The sequence below is a fragment of the Benincasa hispida genome, chromosome 11, assembly GCF_027475165.1.
Source record: "Benincasa hispida cultivar pf3 chromosome 11, pf3_genome.v1.1, whole genome shotgun sequence".
Taxonomy (NCBI): Eukaryota; Viridiplantae; Streptophyta; class Magnoliopsida; order Cucurbitales; family Cucurbitaceae; genus Benincasa; species Benincasa hispida.
In genome coordinates this window covers 54,076,063-54,095,975 of record NC_143488.1, presented here as the reverse complement: position 1 = coordinate 54,095,975, position 19,913 = coordinate 54,076,063, and the positions used below count along the sequence as shown (strand labels likewise).

General features: G+C 30.4%; 1 protein-coding gene across 1 annotated transcript; it reads right to left on the bottom strand.

Moving 5' to 3' along the window:
* Positions 1-1,081: 1,081 nt before the first annotated feature.
* On the bottom strand, positions 1,082-5,324 carry LOC120090302 (MYB-like transcription factor EOBII). The gene is made up of 3 exons (XM_039047878.2): positions 5,003-5,324; positions 4,775-4,904; positions 1,082-1,601 (listed from the first exon to the last, which is right to left on the bottom strand). The coding sequence occupies exons 1-3, from the start codon at positions 5,157-5,159 to the stop codon at positions 1,259-1,261; spliced, it is 630 nt and encodes a 209-aa protein (XP_038903806.2). The 5' UTR covers positions 5,160-5,324; the 3' UTR covers positions 1,082-1,258.
* Between the last annotated feature and the right edge of the window lie 14,589 nt (positions 5,325-19,913).

Genomic DNA, 19,913 nt, shown 5'->3' with positions numbered 1-19,913 from the left:
GAAACCACTGCCTTGAAAGCAATTACAGTGTGACCTCGGTGCTAATCGCTATGTCGGTTGGCTCCCAAGATTAACGCAGCCTCCAAATTTTCAGGCGTGCACTCGTAAAAAAAATGGACTAGAATCAATGAGAAGGTTGCTCAAAACAGAAGAACAATTTGATGAAAACAGAAGAGGAAGTAAGAAACAATCAGTTGTGTGTCTCCTCTCTCAGGTGTGATCTCTATTAAATAGTAGAAGAGACAATAAGTAGATGAACGTTGTAGAAGATGAACGGTCATATAAACATTCATAAACGGACAAATGAACAGTCAGGACAAAAGAATAGTATTAAAAAAAATTAAATAATTAAGTAATAATAAAAAGAAAAGTTGGTTTTTTTTTGCACAAGTGCGATTGCCTAAACCCGCCTAGATGGACAATAGCGACACACACATGTGGTGAAAGGTTATACTTCCATCACCAACACACTTTGGATGCTCATCTAAAATGTCTTGGTATTTATACTTTCTAAGCAATTCCAAATCTATACATGTGGAACAAAGCTCCCTACTCCCCTTAACTTTTCCTATAAGCCTAAGTCCAAAAGTCATTTCCAACAATTTTAAATTTACATATATTTGGTCTTTGAACTTTAAAATATCTAATAGGTCCCTGAACTTTCAGATTTGTGTTTATTTGATCTCTAAACTTTCAAAAAATATATAATTGATATTGAAAGTTTAGGATTATATTATTAGACATAAAGTTTAATTTTGTATTGTACAGGAAACTATTATAAAAAAATTGAAAATTTAAAAACCTATTATTAAACATTTCTAAAGCTTAGATATCTACGCAACACAAATTTTAAAGTTCAGAGACCTTAACCTAACAGTTATATATATATATTATAATTTAAACCAATTAACAGACGAACACTATGCAATAAGGTAGCTAGCACAATATAGCCCTAATATTATAAGGCATGATAGAAGAGAGAGATGTACATCAAGGGGAAATGATACTCATATTTGGATATATATATATATATAAATATAAGAGAGAAAATATGCAAATTTTTAAACACAAAAGCCATATATATGCTTTAGTCTACTTATATATATATATATATATATATATATAACTGGAAAAATATACATATATATTTTTTCCAAACTATATATAGACAACCCTAATGATATATTGAACCAAAATAATGAAATATTTTAAGTTCAAAATATCATCCAAATATATATATTTTTTAATTTATTTGATTTTATTCAGCATTGAGAAGTTGCATAGACCAGAGATCCTCCATGCTCCAATAATTGTCATTGGAATTATCAGTTGGGGGCAAAGGCACTGAAAAAGCATCAATGTTTTGAGAGTATGTTGGAGGAGAATAGGTTTCCATTGGATCCATTGTGTATGAAATTTGGCAACTACTTGAACTTGCAGCTTGTTCATTCATTTGATGATCTTGAGATAGTAATATATTTGTGCTGCTTGGAGTGTGGAACACGTGGGATTGCTTTATGTGTTTTTGAATTCTCGTCCTCCAATAGTTTTTTATCTCGTTATCGGTCCTTCCCGGAAGGTGCTTTGCTATTTTTGACCACCTATACGAATATATTCAAACATAACGTATACATTAGAAAGATGGAGAAACATCTTCATAAGATACGACATGAGTTATCACTTCTCCTCACTGTTAGTTGGTTTTGAGATGAAACTTCATGTTTATCTAATATGATATCAAAGACATTCAAGAAGTCCAAATTAAACAGACATTCAGTCCTAACAAAAAATAATTAAGTTATCCATCTCATTGTCAATTGACTTTGAGATAAAAACTCATGTTTATCTCATAATGTAATCTTGTCAAAACAAACCCTAATTTTTTTTTTTTTTTTTTTTTGACAATATATAAAGTGGGCAATCGAACCTTGGACCCCAAGGTTGAGGTGAGGATGATATTACAAGTTTATGTTAGTTGAGTCTATGCTAATGTTAGCTAGTAACTAACTTTGACAATTTCAAAATGGTTAAAATCATTTTGTTAATATTCCATTAAAAAATATAAAATTAATTTTAAAAGATTAAAGACGTATTTTGGAGTAATTTTGAACCTGATAAAAGTGACATTTATAATTTAAAAAGTGATAAAAGTTTTGAAATAACCGTCATATATTATCGATGATATAAATAATAAATATAGGGAAAATGACAATGGGACAACAAGAATAATCATCAACAACCAAGACAAGAATAGATGGAAATCAGAAAATGTGCAATAATAATATATATTTACACACATGTTTGAATTGAGATAAAATGAAATGCATTTATAGCCATGAAAATATGAGGCAATTATTTATTTTTATTTTATGTATTTCATATATTTGTGGGTTAAATTTGATTGGTCATGTTCTATGGCTGAAAATCAATCTCCTCCACATATGACTTCTTGTATTTAAAGGAGTCTAAAGATCCCAAGATCTTGTAAGGATTTTGTAAAAAAGTTCACAAAATCAAATCCAAAAAAAAAAAATATATATATGTCAGATTCATCTTCAAGTTTCCAACTTGAGAAGACAATGCTGAATCTCAGGTAGTGTTCTTCAAAATGGCTGCTGAAAGAATATTCATTTTCCCCCTCACAACTTTTTTCAACTCTCTATTTAAAAATAATAATAATAATAATAATTAAAAATTAAAAAATTAAAAAATAATCTTTTTATTGAATAAATCACTTTTGGTATCTTAAAATTTCAAACATATTTTTTAGTATGGAAATTCTTAACTTTCAATCATTTTAGTTCCTGAATGTTCAAAACATCAGTAGAAAATATAGTTTTATTTAGTTTTAGATTGTTAATTAGATGAGTAATGATGATCAACAAGTTTTGGAAAATATTAATAATTGTTTTTTGCATTATTTATTTATTATAATTTTAGCCATATCAATGGGTAGAGCCAAAAACAAAAGTTATGGATTTTTATTTTTTATTTTTTTTAATTTTGGTAAAAGGGTATTGGGTCATATCAAGACAAAGAAAATAGTGGCTGTTTGTTTGTTTCTAAAATTATTGTCTTTTTTTAATTTCCTTTTCTTTTTGCTTATGAATAAAAAGGAATATCCATGTGGCTAAGTGCTGTGGGTTTAGCTAAAAATGGAAAACTTTTATTGCAAAATGTCCTCTCTTTTTCCTTTGCTTTCATAACATGTTTTTCTTATATTCCCACCAGCTGTAATTATAAACACATATTTTTCTTCAAATAAATGTATATCTTAATTTCCTTTTTCAATATAATTTTTTACTAATTTTCTTTTAGTATTTATATACATATATTGATATATGAGGTACGTGCATATGTGCATGTATATTATATATGTATTTTTAAAAAAACAATAAAGACGAAAAATTCAAACTATGGATTGCTAATAAATATTATATGTTAGTTGAGCTATGCTCGCGACATAGAGAACAGTAAAACTTTACTTTTGAACTATATATAGTTTTTTAATTATTAAAACGGTTAGTAGGGATGACGTTAATTTAAAATAATAGTAATAATAAATTAAATTATGGACCTTTTATTATATTTTTCTAATTTAGGAAAAATCGTACAAGTCCATCTAGTTGTGCAGTTAAATTTTACCACATGACAAATATTCTTTTAAGAAAAGATAATTGGATTGTCTTTTTACTATGTAATTAAAATTGGTTATATGAAAATGTGTAGTTACACCTAATCATTGTTTAATTAAGAGGACTTAATTGCTCTTCTTTCTTTCTTCTCTCTACCTTTTATGTAAAGATCCCATTCAATATAATCATTATTTTTTCTACTTTTGATAATTAAATCTCATTAAATAGTACTAATATATTGGCTTGGATTTCTTAAAGATAAACTTTAAAATCTTTGAAGAAAAAAAGAGTAATAAAGAACCAACCTTGATCTCTTAGAAAAGATAAATTAATTATAAAAAAGTATACATGTAATATTTTTTAACACATAGTTAGACTTTTTTTAACAAAAATAATCTAAAATAGAAAGAAGGAAGATACGTGAGAAAATCTAGAAAAATAATAAACACAACAAAATAAAATAAACTTCCGACGAAAAATATGAATTGGGAAAAGAAATATTTATTCATTCTTAGAGAATAAAAAAAAAGTCAAAAATCAAAATTATTACATACCCCATGCAAAATCTTTTTTTTCTTTCAATTCTCTCAAGTAGATAATAGAAAAATTAACAAAAAAAAAACGTGCTGAAAAATGAGAATCTAAATATATATATATATAGGTAAATCAGAATTTTGGTGGCCATGAATCTAAAACAAACGTGTTGCAATTGCAAATCTTTTTCGTGGCCATGGAAGCCTCAAAGTATTCTTCCTACCAAACATCTCACTCTCTCCCCTACAAATCCTTTAAAAAGAGACTCCAAAATCTCACCCCCAATTCCGCCGGTCGGCCGGTCGGCTGGTAACCGGAGAAGAAAAAAAATTGTCATCGATCCTCCTTTTCTCAATAAAAATTGATTAATTTTCGGTTTTTAGACCTGATAAAATCTTATAACGTTTTTTTTTCTTTATAAATATATCGATTATATGTCCAATATTTAAATTCTCCCTTTACTTCTACACGTTAAACTATATATTAAAAAAAAGATATAATGTATATTAGTTCGAATTGGAATTTGATGTCATATTTGAAAATACATATTTATATTAATACTATTTATACGTAAAGACTTCCCAAAAAAAAAAAAAAAAACTTACTTGTTTCCCCATTTTGCATGCAGTTCCATAATCAACAGTTGTTCCTCCGGGGTGATGTTGCCTCGTCGGACATCGGGACGTAGGTAGTTCAGCCACCGGAGTCGACAACTCTTCCCGGTACGTTTTAGACCTGGAACGACGTTTTATCGAGGAGAAGAAGAAGGAAAAAATTAGGGTTTTTTTAAAGAAACTTTGAGGAAAAGAGGGAGAGAGTTAGATTATTATTACCAGCAGATTTAGCAAGAGAGTTCCAAACACCTTCACCATGATTGGCTATGTAGTTGATGAGAATCAAATCTTCTTCCATAGTCCATGGCCCTTTTCTAACCTCCACATCTTGTGGTGAATTATTATTATTATTATTGTTGCATGCTCTTTTATCCATATTTTTTTCTATAATATCTCTCCTCAAAGAGAGAGAGAAATGAAAGAAAGAGAGAAAAAGATGGAAGATAGAGAGAGATGAAGAGTTAATAAGATAAAGGGGTTGCTAGGGTTTTTATAGAGAAGCCAAATAAGATTAGATGCTTGTTACTAATATTGAGCTTTGTAAGTACATGCTATCATACTTTTACTTCTCTCTTATATTCTTTATAATGATGATGTGATATATATATACATAACTCATTTACATGACGTTGCCAAATACTTATGTGACTGGGAGGAATAGTCTATCTATCTTATAAATATTTGTGGTGTCTCTTGATTTTTCCGGTATAAGATTTTCAACACACATACATTTAATTATCTCAAATATTTTTAAAAATACAAAGTGTTATTTATTAATTAGTTAGATCTTATAATTAATTAATTAGAGCAAGGTATGAGTTTTTCTTTTTCTTTCTTTTTTTTTTTCATATATATAGAGGTTGAATTATAAGTTTTCGTGTTTAAACTTTTAAGTAGTTTAACAGGTATCTGAGCTTTATAAAATATTTAGTAGGTCTATAAATTTTTAATTTTATTTTTAATAGATGTCTGAGATATTAAAAATTAATAATGGATTGATTTATTATATATAAGATTAAAGTTTTTGTCCATAGAAATTCTAAACTTTCAATGTTGTTTAAGGACCTAGTAGGATTTTTTTTTTTTTTTAGTTTATAGATCATAGATAAAGTTTAAAGACTTATATTATACACTTTTTAAATTTTCTCAACCAAATAAATTAAAATATAAATTTGAAAGTTTAAGTGACTAAACGAGTAATAATTTAACCATTTTTATATTATCATTCAAAACATTGGGGGTGAAGATTCAAACTAATAGCCATTAAGAATAAGAAGGTCAATGCTAATATTTAGATCAATTCATTAATATATGTTTTGATCGCAACAAGGAGTCGATTTGGTTTGGTCATTGAATTTTAATTTTAATTTTTTTAATTAAATATTCATTTGGACTTTACGAGATTTTGATATCATATTAGATAATATGAGATTCTATCTTAAAACCAATTAACAATGAAAATAAAAGTTCAATCTATCTTATAAAGATTGTGAGATCTTTCATTTTTACAATAAATCTACCAAAGCTAGGCAGATAGATGGACTCCTTCCCCGCTGCTAAGGGAGAGCAAGAAAAAATATATATTATCTTAGAAAGACGTCTGATCATATTCGTATAAATGAAAACTTGGAGAAAAAGTTGTATTTGAAAATAATTATTTAAAGTTATTAACTAATTCAATTTTAATCGTATAGTATCAATAATATATTTTCAATTACTATTTGTTATATAAATGGTATCACCAAAAATCAGAAAATACAGAATCTGCTATATCGAAGAAAATCTAAGCCAAATGACTTATTGTTGTCTCCTTCAAACAATTTTACTCACTCTAGTGCTTGAGTTTCATGAGTAATTGTCTTCCAAGGTAGAAAATATTAACTTTCTTATGGAAGTAGCACTCCGTCCACAAGATCCAAAAAACTATATTTTGTGGAAATAAAACGAACTTGCAAAAATTTATAAAAAGGGAGAGAGGTTTTATGAGAGAAAAATGCTTATGAAAAAGTTGTTCAATGCAATTTGAATAAGAGACATATATTTATAGACTATTAGTGGTTATTCAAACAGTCATGTTTCTTCTTCAAGTTGGTTAATTACGAAAAAGACATATTCATTTATAAAATAATGCAACTTTACACGAATAATCACATACCATTTATTCTAACATTATTCATGCACCAAAATTTTGATGTTTTATTTTATTTTTCGACAATATTTGAAGCTTTATTTTGGTCATTTTAGGTTTATACACTTTATTTAATTAATATCGATAGTAAAAGAATAGGATTACAATAATATTTTCTAAAAAAAAAAAAAAGTATATAATTACAATAATACCGGAGATATTTTACTGATATTATCTAAAAATATTCTTTTAATATTAGCTTCTCATTTATTTTCCTTTTTTTTTTTTAGTGCGTGTGTAAGGATTTGCACGTGTGTGATGAAAACACGCGTGTGGGAATAGGAGAAATTAGGGTTTAATGCACATGCATTGATATTCATGCGAAATAGCCATAGGAATTTTAATAATAATTGAATTCTTCTACGGCATTTTCCTTTCTCTTTATTACATGCTTTCATTTATAAGGGAAAAATCAATAAATTTTATATCTCTAAATAATGAGGTCTTAAGCTATTTATCTTTTCTCGTATATTTGTGATATTGTTGAACATGAAATTTCTAAAAATATTACTTTATTTAGATTAAGATATTTTTTGAGATTTGAGAAATATCATGCTACCATCGGAAGAAGAATCGATTTTTTATATATTTTTTATTTATAAAATTTTTAATTCTAAAATTTTTGTCTATTTGAAGGAACATTATATTGATTCTACATTGAAAAATGAAGAGACTTCATATGAATTACTTTTCTCATTATTTTTTTTAAACTACAAACTCGAAAAACAAAATCAAGAAATCAATCATGATCTTGTTCAAGTAACGGTCTTATAACCAATAACAAGTGTCAAACCCGCTCTACAAATCATCTTCTTAATTCACAGTGGTGCATTTTTCGTAAAAATCATGGTGAAATAGCTGAACACATTAATATATGATCTACTCTTAATGACGTGATTGCTCACCCTTTATCTACCACCCTGCCCGAACTTCTTTATGTTCATACTCATATTCAGCAAAATTCTAGAAAGAAGATATTATGAAGTAACTTGATAGTGACTTTTCCATGGTGCATTTGGTCGAAGAGGAACAATAGGACGTTCCAAGACGAGGATAAACATGCTAGACACACCTTTGGGAGGATATTTTATATCCGCTAGGCATTGGAGCTCTAGATCAAAACTCTAAGTTCCGTGTTTCTCTGTTCATATATTTATATCTATACAACACTTTTGGAATCGGGGCATGATGAGGACATGCAGGGGTGTCTCAACCTAGTTGAGTTGCCTAGGTGTACATACTAATCTCACCCTCTAATACTTTGTTTTTTCAAAAAAGAAACCAATCACAATCCATAATTGCCGTTAGCCAATTCAAAAAATTAGAAACCCCAAAGTTTGGAATCTAAGTTTCTTTGGGACACCCAATTTGTAAAGCAACAACGCTATTATGGAAACGTCTGATATTCTTGAATCATTGAAATAATCATAGAGCTGTTAATCGAAAGATGTCACCCGTTAAGAAATTAATGGATGAAAGAGTCTCGTCATCCTTTTCAATAACTAAATGACTCCTATACTATTTGATTCGTTGCTAATTACTTTTAAGATGAAGCCCTATGTTTACGTAATAATTACAAATTTACAATAATATATCAACTGCCCATATGTTACAATTTTTAGATTATACTATAATAGTTGTGAATTACAATTGTACCATTTCAACAATCATTTGTATTTATTTCTTATTGTGTTACTTTGAATAATTTGTATTATCATATTGACATACATGCAGCGTGATTTGTCACTTTTAATTAAATATGACATTCGAATGGGAAAAGGGTATTTCAGTAATTATATTATACATGATTCACATAAGAATATCAACCAAGAAATGTCACTTTTGTTCTCATTGATCTTAATCTAGATATAATATAGGTTTAAATCTTATTTTGGTCTCTAAATTTTGAGCCTTATTCTATATTTTGGTCTTTAACTTTCAATAACGTCTGTTTTAGTTTCTGAACTTTTAAAAGGGTGTTTATTTTGATCTCTACTGTTAAGATTATGTTCTCTTTAAAGATGAAATCTGTTTAGACATGAAATTGCATCTAGAATAGGTTGAGCAAGATGAAAATAAAATAAAACATCAACAACCAATGTGTTAAAATAGTGAACGGCCAAAATTTTGAAGGCAAAATTACTTTTGAGATCTCGTATAGAAATTCGTTTTACCACCTAATTCAAAATGAATTTTTAGCATATCTAATTTATTTGACAGTCTAATCATTTAAAAATATAAGTCATCTCACCCTCATATTTAAGAGTTAACAGAATTTTAATAACAATGACCAAAGTAAGCACTTTTAAATTTATGAACTAAAATAAAACTAGATTTAAAATTCGGAAATTAAAATAGGATTTAAATGGATAATATAAATTAAGGCTTAATATTGTACTTAATGGAAATGGTAAATAAATGCCCTTTTCTGCGAAAAAGATTTTTTATTTAAAAAAATGAGAATGCAAACTCGACTCCAATTATAGAATTATTTAGAGTAAAAATAGTGACATTGTACTCTATTTTTTGTACCATTGAAAGTTATGTGCTTAAATTCCATTTAGATAAGATTAGAAGTGACACACTTTATTAAACCAGCCTTTTAAGACGTTGATATCCTGAAAATATCATGAGAATGATGTCACATTGATTATAATAAGTTCGCACAAACATTTATCTCAAAAGTCTACCATTATTGAGCTGATCTTTTTTATTTTCTTGAGATTTTCTTCCTGGAAAAAAATAGATAAATAAAGTTAAGGTACAATAATTATTTACAACATCCTTACAAGAATAAGTATTATTTAATATAAAAATCGCAAGTTAAAATTTCGTTCGATAACTATTTCGTTTTTATTTTTTTAATTTATGTTTATTTTTTTTTGTCTTTTCAATTATTAATTTCTAAACATTCGAATTTCTAGTCAAATTCTAAAAACAAAACAACATTCTGAAAAGTGCTTATTTTTAGTTTTCAATAACTTGGTTGGAAGAAGAGTATATACGCTTATTTAAAAAAATTGAAAGTCAAAGATGGAAACGATCGTATATACCTCTTGTTAGGGAACTTAATTAAACTCCTGCTAGATCGACTTTTGACGGGATATTTACATGGGTATTAGTCAAATGGTAGTCAAATGGGGTCTTAGTAAATAATAAATAAATAAATATACTTACAACAATGTTAAATTGAGGTTAAAATTACTATTTTCATCATTGTACTTTGGTTTTTATTCTATTTTAGTCTTTTCACTTTCAATTATTCAATTTTAATTAGTTCATATATCTTAAAAAGAGTCATTGTAGTTAGTTTTTTTGTTGATTTTTTTCTATAAAAAAAAAAAACATTATAAGTGTTCCCTTACATGAAAATTATTACTATTATGTAACTAACTTTGGTAGAAATTAAATTTGAAGAACTAAATCTAAGACTCATTGAAAATACATGGACAAAAATTGAGCAATTGAAAGTGCAAATATCAAAATAGAATAAAACTTCGTGCATGCACCAAAATGGTATTTTAATTTTAAATTAAATTATACAAATGATGGATAAATAAAAATATAATAGCCTGATTTTTTTTTCTTTTTTAAACAACTGTAGAATGAGAGATTGCACCGTTGTTTTTAAAGAATGAAACACAAGTCAATTACCACTTAGTTAAGCTCATTTTCACACAATGTGCTGAGGTTGAGACTCTCTATATATATATTTACTAAAATGATGAGTAAAATAAGTTGGACACGAACTTTTCTTACTTCGAATGCTTCACATTCAACTATTAAGATAAATCTTGTCATACTCTCTCCCGAGCCTTGTCTCCCAGACCCGGAAGGAGACATGAAGGCAACTAATACCATCCTTGTGATACAACTGCCCAACTTCATAACATTCTTTCCACAACAAGCTAATAAATGAGAACTTAATTAATTTTTAAAGAACAATTATAAGGTCTGTACTATTATACAATATTAGCTTTAACAATCTTAATGACTTTCAAAAATAACCCCAATTCGAGTCTCGCACTGTGAGAGAGTAGCAGTTCCAGATCTTGAGTGGCTTTCCTCAGAACGTTCCGCTATCCGCTACCTAGAGGGGATGAGTAAAACATTGGAAGACGTGAGCTAGAAAACCCAATTAGTGGTACCTTTTAAGAACATATGAAAACAAGTTTGATTTAAAGAACATATTTGTGGGAAAACAATTTTCACACAAGATAACCATCACAACAACAATGCAACCTTTCCAGCCTGATAACTGGATAACCCTGGCATGATCATATATCTCCCCGGGTATTCTCGTGAATTCCAGATATGAATGATGTGACAGTACCCTTATAGCCCGCCGAATGTGCACATGTCGACATTATCCCGCTAGACGTGTTGTAGGCACGCTAACAATTTCTCCAGGGTATAATCCCAGTTTCCAATGCAAATCACAACAACAATATATCATGAATGTAAGTCAACCAATAAAATCCAAGAAAACACATCTCCCTATCATGCCAATTTTCCAAACTTTACATATATATAGAATTCAGCATAACAAAATAATAAAAATCACTCACAATCCTTTTGTTTATCCTTCAAGATTTTGCCTAGCATAGCTCTTGGCCCGGTTTCCTTGAATTTCACTCCGTTTCAAGAAATCCCAAATTAGTCCAAAAACTACTCCCATAATTCTATTTTAATCCAAAAATAACTTAAAATAGAATAATCAGCTTACCCTCTTTAAAAATACCAAAATGGGCCTAAATTTCCCAAAAAACAGCATTTGGAGGTTATTTTGCCAAGTCACGAGCGTTGGGGCTGCAAGGTGGGCGTTAGGCATTGCACAGGGTGGGAAGAGACGCAGCGCTAGGCGTCAGCGCTGGGCTAGGTGTGCACCTGGTCGATTGCGCGCGCAAGGTTAGCGGTGGGACGCGCGCAAGTGTGCGTTGGGATGTCTATGCACGCCTGGCGTGAAGCGTCTGCGCGTTGGCGATGATGCATGGGCAGGGCTAGGCGATGGGCTGTTGGACACTCGTACACAAGCACGGTGTCAAGTGATGGGCGTTGCACTGTGCTGTGCATCTGACCATGCCTTCAGCCTTCCAACGCCAAATCCTCTTTCCTCACAACTCCAACTCAAATGGAAGCCCGGGCCTTTCACTTAACTCCCTTTGGGATACTCTCACACTAGAATCACTCAAAAGGAACAAGTAAATTGTGAGAACTAAACTTCCCAACCTGCCCTATTTATAAGTGTCCAAAACTCCCCTCTTCTTGACACCTCAAGCTTCTTTGCATGTTATGTGCCTTCCTCTTGTGCTACTAATGCCTACCCTTGCCACTGTTGTCCTAAAGAGACTTCATCTCCTTTAGCCAACGCAAAATCCCAACTTTGCACCCCTCTTAAGCCTCCACCTAGCTTTGGCTTAATCCTAACTCTCCCTTGTTCAGCCACATGTCGAAATGAGTTGTCAACTTAGCCTTGCTTTCCAAGATATAACTTGTCAACGAACACTTCAACCAAATGATCGCATACTTCCTTGATCACATGGTCTCATCTCCAACGCTTGATTCTTCCTTGGCCCTCACCTACCTCAAGTCTATCGCATAACCTCTCTTGGTCATACTCTCTTTCCCCACGAATGACTTTCCCTTGGTGCATGCCCTCCTTGGCCAACGTATCCCCATGCGCTCATCAACCATACTTAAGCCATCACATGGTTCTCCAACATATACAACACCACCAACGCATGCACACCTCTTTGCCTAGGCCAACCTTGTCACATGCATCCATGAGCCTTCCCTAACCTCTCAATGACCAAGCCATCGCATGGTTTCAACGCATAGGCATTGTCTTGCCTTCCTCATGTGATCAACTTTTAATTACCTTGGCCAATGCCTTGTCCTTTCTCTCGGCCACCCACACCATGTGTCCACCATGGTCTTGCCAAGCACAATAACCCTTATTTGATGTCTTGGCCACAAGCTTCACACCAACGCCTACATCAACAAATAGCTTAACAGCCTTGGCATCGCACAGCTCACCAGCCTCATCGCATAGCTCTCCGACACTACATGGTCTTAGCATCGCATAGCTCACCAGCCGCAGGCCTCAACGCACATCTCAATGCTCCCGCGTTCAGCGCCTTGCGTGCAACCTAGCGTGCATCGCTTGGCGTTTACTGATTTGCTCGTGTGCGTCTACCAACGCCACACCTGGCCACATGCCCTTCGACCAGCGCCTCCTCGTTCACGCATGGTGTCTACTTGATGCTCAAATCCTTACCTTGTCAAGCACCATGCCTCAATGCTTGCTGTCCTAGCTTGGTTGTGCAACTCTTACCAATGCGTGGTGTATGCATCCAACCTTGTTATCTAAGCCTTCATGTGTTCAACACTTAGTCAAACTTTTGTCACCTAAATCTTCACTTAACCACAACTTAAGTTTTAGCCTTTAAGGTCCAATTTCCAATACTTAAGGCATTTTCCTTCTCTTTTATTACTCTACAAATTTCCTTATTAATCAAGTTCCAACCCAAATCACTTAGGTGAAATTCTGGATTTCATATTTTGGTATCAGTAGGAAATGAAAATTTGTTTAAATGGAAGGGAACCCTAAAATCAGGATCAAGCTCCGAAAGAGTAAGCCAAATGTGGAAAACATTTGGACAACCCTATCTGGATCAATTAAGAGAATTTGTGGCAAGTGCTAACCAAAGATCCCGATGTTTACTTGCTATAGGTAGCCACCAAATACCCCGATGTTTACTTGGTATATCTAGAGCAAGTACTTACTTGCTATAGGTGTGGACAACTAGGACATTTTAAGAGGGAGTGTCCCCAAGTAGTGGGTCGTGAAGAGGGAAATGTGTCACAAACTATAAATCAAGGGATCAAACTCTCAGGTTCAGGAGGAGGACATGTTGGTGGCACAACGAAAAATGAGACCGGAGAGCACAACCGACCACAGGGAAAACTGTATACTTTTACCCAGGATGAGAAGATGCCCGATGTTAGAAGAAGCAAGGGTAAGAATCTAGAGGAATAGTATAGAGATATGCTTTGTAATTAAACTTTGTTAGTAAATAAAAAGTTTTTGTTTCAAGTGTGTGTATCTTTGTTCGATAAATTTCGATGACGAAATTTTTTTTAAGGAGGTGGTAAATGTGAAATCCTAAATTACTTAAAGGAGTAAGCTGGTTATTCTATTTTTAAGTTTTTTTTTTTAATTAAAATAGAATTATGGGAGGAATTCTTGGACTAATTTGGGATTTCTTGAAAAGAAGTGAAATTCAAGGAAATCGGGCCAGGAGTTGTGATAGGAAAAATCTTGAAGGATAAACAGGAGGATTGTGAGTGGTTTTTATTATTTTGTTATGCTGAATTCTATATATATATATATATGTTATTATATATATGTAAAGTTTGGAAAATTGGCATGATCGGGAGATGTGTTTTCTTGGATTTTATTGGTTGACTTACATTCATGATATATTGTTGTTGTAATTTGCAGTGGAAATTGGGATTGTACCCTGGAGAAATTGCTAGCGTGCCCACAGCACGTCTAGCGGGATAATGTCAACATGTGCACATTCGACGGGCTATAAAGGTACTGGAATTGTTTCCACATCATTTATATCAGAATTTCATGGGAATACCTGGGGAGATATATGATCATGCCAGGGTTATCCAGTTCTAGAAGGATTGCATTGTTATTGTGATGGTTATCTTGTGTAAAAATTGTTTTCCCATAAATGTGTTCCTTAAATCAAACTTGTTTTTATATGTTCTTAAAAGGTACCACTCATTGGGCTTTCTAGCTCACGTTTTCCAATGTTTTACTCCCCTCCTCCTCCTCCTAGGTAGCAGATAGCAAAACGTTATGAGAAAAGTCACCCAAGGTCTGGAACTGCTACTCTCTCACAGTGCGAGACTCGGATTGGGGTTACCTTTGAAAGTTATTAAGATTGTTAAAGCTAATATTGTATAATAGTACAAACTTTGAACTGCTCTTTAAAAATAAATTAAGTTTTTATTTATTAGCTAGTTGTGGAATGTTATGAAGTTGGGGAGTTGGTATCACAAGGGTGGTATCAGCTGTCTTCACGTCTTCTTCCGGGTCTGGAAGACAAGGCTTGGGAGGGAGTATGACAAATCTTGTAATGACTCGTTGTAAAAAAAAAAAAAAAAAAATATTAAAATACCACTTTAGTCTCTATATTTAGAAGTTTGTTCAATTTTAGTCCTTATACTTTCAACGGTCCAATTTTACTCCATGTACGTTATCATTCTTAAATTTAGTTTCATAAAATTCTTTTTTACCGAAATTTGTTAAATAATAATAACTTTCATGCAATAAAATAAAAAAAATGCGAATATGTTTCAAAATTTATAGTAATAGTACAAATAGATAACAAAAAAAAATAAAAATCAACAATAAACTACGGCCAATTGGGATTAAATTTAAGATTTATTGAAGAATAGAAATTAAAATTGGACAATTGAAACTACAGCAACTAAGAGCCTGTTTGAATTGATTTGAGAAAAAGAAAATATATTTTTTTAAAAAAAAAACTCATTATTTATTTAAATAGTTTTAATAAAAAGTGATTAAAATATACTTGAAAAACTACTTTAAGTAGTTATCGAACCCTCCAATTTCTTTCAAAATGATTTATTTTTTAAATTAAGCACGTAAAAATGTACAAACCCTAAAGAACAAACTTCAAAGTATAGAAATTAAAATGGTATTTTAACCAAACAATAATAATAAACAATAGAAAAATAAAAAAGTAGACAATAAAACCATGAAAGAGAAAAAGAAAATCCACAAGCCCCTTTTCACATAATGAGTTTTCAAGACAAATTGAAATCTTCAACAAGAGACTGTATAGGGTACAATGATGCTTAGTACTAATTGTGAGTATGAAATGGACAACACATAAACAAGGGGGAAGAAGAGGGCAATCCAAAAGCAAAAAAGGCATTAGGGTTCATTTTCTTTTCTTTTCTTTTCTTTCCTTTCATTTATCAAACTATGGTAAAAAATCACGAATTACGAGTTCTTAATCTTTTATCTCTACTATGATGGTATGTTATTGTTAAATAAACCAGGAGTGAGTCAAGTGAAAAAATAGGCATAATCGACTCGAAAATATCTCATACAAATAAAGTTATAGTTCTTACTTATATACTCAATATCTTTTAAGGATAATTTGAAGGGAAATACAAATAAAAATCAAAGAAATTGAAGACCACAAATAAATAGAATTAGGTGTGATGGGGTTAAGAAGTGAGATCCACACACTTTGGGGTGACATAAATGAAATGAAAACTCTAAATGCAAGAAGAGGAAAGGCATGATATTGGGTTTAGTCTAAAATACTAATGAATCTAAATTAAAAGACAAATTCCTAACATGTTTAAATCCAAGCAAATATTAGCCACTCATTTATGAGTTGAGTTGAAAGAATTATTAAAAAAAAAATAAGAACAATAATAGTTTTATCAAAAAAAAAAAAAAAAAGTTGTTCTTTCTTTTCTTTTTCTTTTTCTAAAATTGCTTTAACTATAATACAAAATTATTAATCACTTAAGGGAAAGCCAGGTGGAAGAAATACTTGTTATAGAAGCTGAAAAAGAGAGAAGAAAAAAACTTTGTTGGTTGGGACCAATGTTTATGATGACTACACTCATGATTTGCACATCCAATAGCACCACAACTATACACCAAACTCTAACCTTTTCTCTTCAATTAAGAGTTATTTAATTTTCTTTTCTAGTCTTAATTGTCTCAATTTTCATATTAAATATTTAGGCTGGTTTGAAATTAGTTTCAATTGCTTAAACACTTTTTAGTTTTCATACTATATATTTAGGCTTGTTGAAAATTAGTTTCAATTGCTTAAACAATTTTTAATTTTCATGTGATATATTTAGGTTTGTTTGAAATTAGTTTCAATTGCTTAAACACTTTTTTGACTCCTAAACACTTTTTCGAGGTAATTGAAAAAAAGTCGTTTTAAACAAGTTCTTATTTCAATTTTGATAGTTAAGGACAAAATTGATAACTATTTTTTCTCCTTAAATGATGTTTATTTTCTCATCATTTATTTATAATAATTCATATCTTTATTTGAAGTAACATTTGAATCTTTAGTTAAATTCTAAAAATAAAAATTACTTTTTGGATTTTCAAAAATTAGCATGGATTTTGAAAATATTGTTTGATGGGAGATAAAGAAATTTATGGGTGAAGTTGTAATTATAAGTTTATTTATCAAAAACCAAAAACCCAAAGTCAAATGGTTATAGATCATGGCTAATATTTAAGTCCAAATTTAGTAACCATTTCGTTTTTTGTTTTCGTTTTTTAAAATTAAGTCTATTTTCTCGCCGTTTCTTACAATAATTTACATATTTAAGTATAATGGTTGAATTCTTAGCCAAATTTCATAAACAAAAATGAGTTTTTAAAAAGTACTTTTTTTAGTTTTTGGATTTTGGCTTATTTTTTTAAGTCATTAGTAATAAGTAGATAACAAAAGAAGAAATTTAGAGGTGGAACTAATGTTTATAGACTTAATTTTCAAAAATATAAACAAAAAATCAAATGATTATCAAACACAAGTAAAAAAACAAATGTATTTTCCACTAAAAGGTAACGCCAATATTTTAGTTTTATCATTAATTATTTAACAATTTTCAAATTTATTAGGAAACCTGATCAATTATATGTAGCTTTAAACACTTGTCTATATAGGCATATATTACTTAATCAAATAACAATATTGGTAACTATTTGTTTTTCGCTTTTTTTTTTCAACACGACATTATGCATAACACATTTCTTGAAATATTGTCATGGTTGAATTATAAAGTGTTTTGTTGAGTATAAAACTTGTGTTAGAATTTGGCAAATAGAGATCAAAACGACAATTTGTATTTCGAAAATATAATATGGAGCAAAGTAAACAGAACAATAAATTTTGGAGACAAATAAAATCTAAAAAATATTTTTCTATGAACAACTTTTTGGGTATCCTATCTGTTCTCTATACCACACCACACAATGAGGATCTAACTCTAATAATAACTTTCAAAGAAAAAAAAAATTCTATACAATGAATTATGATTTCATTAGCCTAAGCTAGGCATCATTACAAGACAAATACACAATCAATCACATGTGTTTACTATCTAGAATTGATTATAGGCCAACTAAACATTGTAATCCTTACCTTAAATGGTAAAATATTTGTAGTCTTCTTCCAAATAATGAAAGTTGAAAAGAAAGCTTAATGCTTTGGGCTATGCTAATTGAAGATTAATGGCCACAAATTTTCCTCTCTTTTACCCTTATCTTTTGTCCCCACTTTGAATATGTATTATCTTTGGATGTTTAAGCACTACCATGTGCCTAAAACTAATAATAACCTCAAATATGAGAGGGAGAAGGTGGCTTCATAAAAGGCTTTTATCGGTAGAAAAGAATAGCAAAGAAAAATTAATGTTAATAATTAAAGAACCCCAACCACATAAACCATTTGTGGTTAATAAGTGATTAGGGTGTCTATAAATATGAACAAAATTTAATAGACAATCCCATATTATAGATCAAGCATGCATTTCTTTTTCCCTATTTGGAGCTTAACATTAATTGGTTTATAAGTTTGATGAAAATAAATACTTGAGATTACAAGTCCATTCACATGGCTCCCAAATTGCTACTATTCTAAGAAAACATTCCTAATGCTATGTGTCGAAATCTTGCATGATTTTTTTTTTTTTTTTTCACATCGCTAACATTGGCACCAAACGTTTGATTCTATTGAATGTATTTCAAAACACTTCAGAAAAATTTTAACAATATAGGTGACAACTTAATTTTGACTAAGTAACATTAACAATTATCCCCTTGAACTATACTAATGTAACAAGCTTAATGCCAATTAAACTATATTCATATCAGTAACTTGAAAATGTGTTAAACTTGCATAAGAACATAATGAAAAAAGAAAAGAAAAATAAAAGACTAGAAAAGGAAACACCGGATGGATTCAAAGAATTCGATAGAATCCCATACTTCTTCAAGGCTAGTCATCTTAAATTTAAAAATAAAATTATTATTACCTATAAAATGAGGAATATTATTTCTTCCTTTAAAAAAAAAAGCATCATTTTATTATTTTTTTAATACTCTTCCAATATCTTCATATTTCTACTAGTTTTGAGCATGCCAACTTAGTATAGCTTTAACTGATTTAGGCATATAGTAAGCTATCATGTGAATATGTCAGCAACAGAGTCTTTGGTTCAAATTCTCTTGTCGTTATTGAACTTAGAAAGGGAAAATAAATAATACAAGTTATTGAACTTAGAAAGGGAAAATAAATAATACAAATTAAAAAATTGATTTAGACATGTATCATCGACCAAGACATGAACTTAAAAGGAACCGGCTTTGATATATCTCAAAAGTAAATATCTGAACTTGCCAATCTATTGTCTTCAAGCAACATTTTCCCACTTTCAACCACTTCACAAATGAAGTCATCACCCATCCTCTATTGCAAGAGCATGACTAAAACATATTTCATAACAAACTTGATAAAGTATACTCTAGAAATAACTTTTTGAACACAAGATTCTAACACAAAATCTGACACCAAAAACCACAAAGTATTCACTTCCGTATTTTATTTGCTTGAAGAAACTAAAAGGAGTAAGCGTAAAGGAATGATTGTCATTTTATATAACCTCTACCACTATAGGCAATGTTTTCTTGGTAAGAACGTCCCTTACCAAATTTCTACTCAGCTAATCCTTCATATAATTCAAAAACTACCCTAAAACATCTCTGTCAAATCAGACTAAAAATGCAAGATCTCACAAGTCATAACAAACCCCCAAACAAAACAAAACAAAAAAAGAAAGAAAGAAAAAATCTGG

Excerpts from the sequence above, each read along its gene's own strand:
- LOC120090302 (XM_039047878.2), bottom strand. The coding sequence starts at position 5,159 with ATGGATAAAAGAGCATGCAACAATAATAATAATAATAATTCACCACAA. Across the intron at positions 4,905-5,002 it reads CTCTCTTGCTAAATCTGCTG|GTCTAAAACGTACCGGGAAG; the intron begins GTAATAATAATC and ends ACGTCGTTCCAG. Across the intron at positions 1,602-4,774 it reads CATGCAAAATGGGGAAACAA|GTGGTCAAAAATAGCAAAGC; the intron begins GTAAGTTTTTTT and ends ATATTCGTATAG.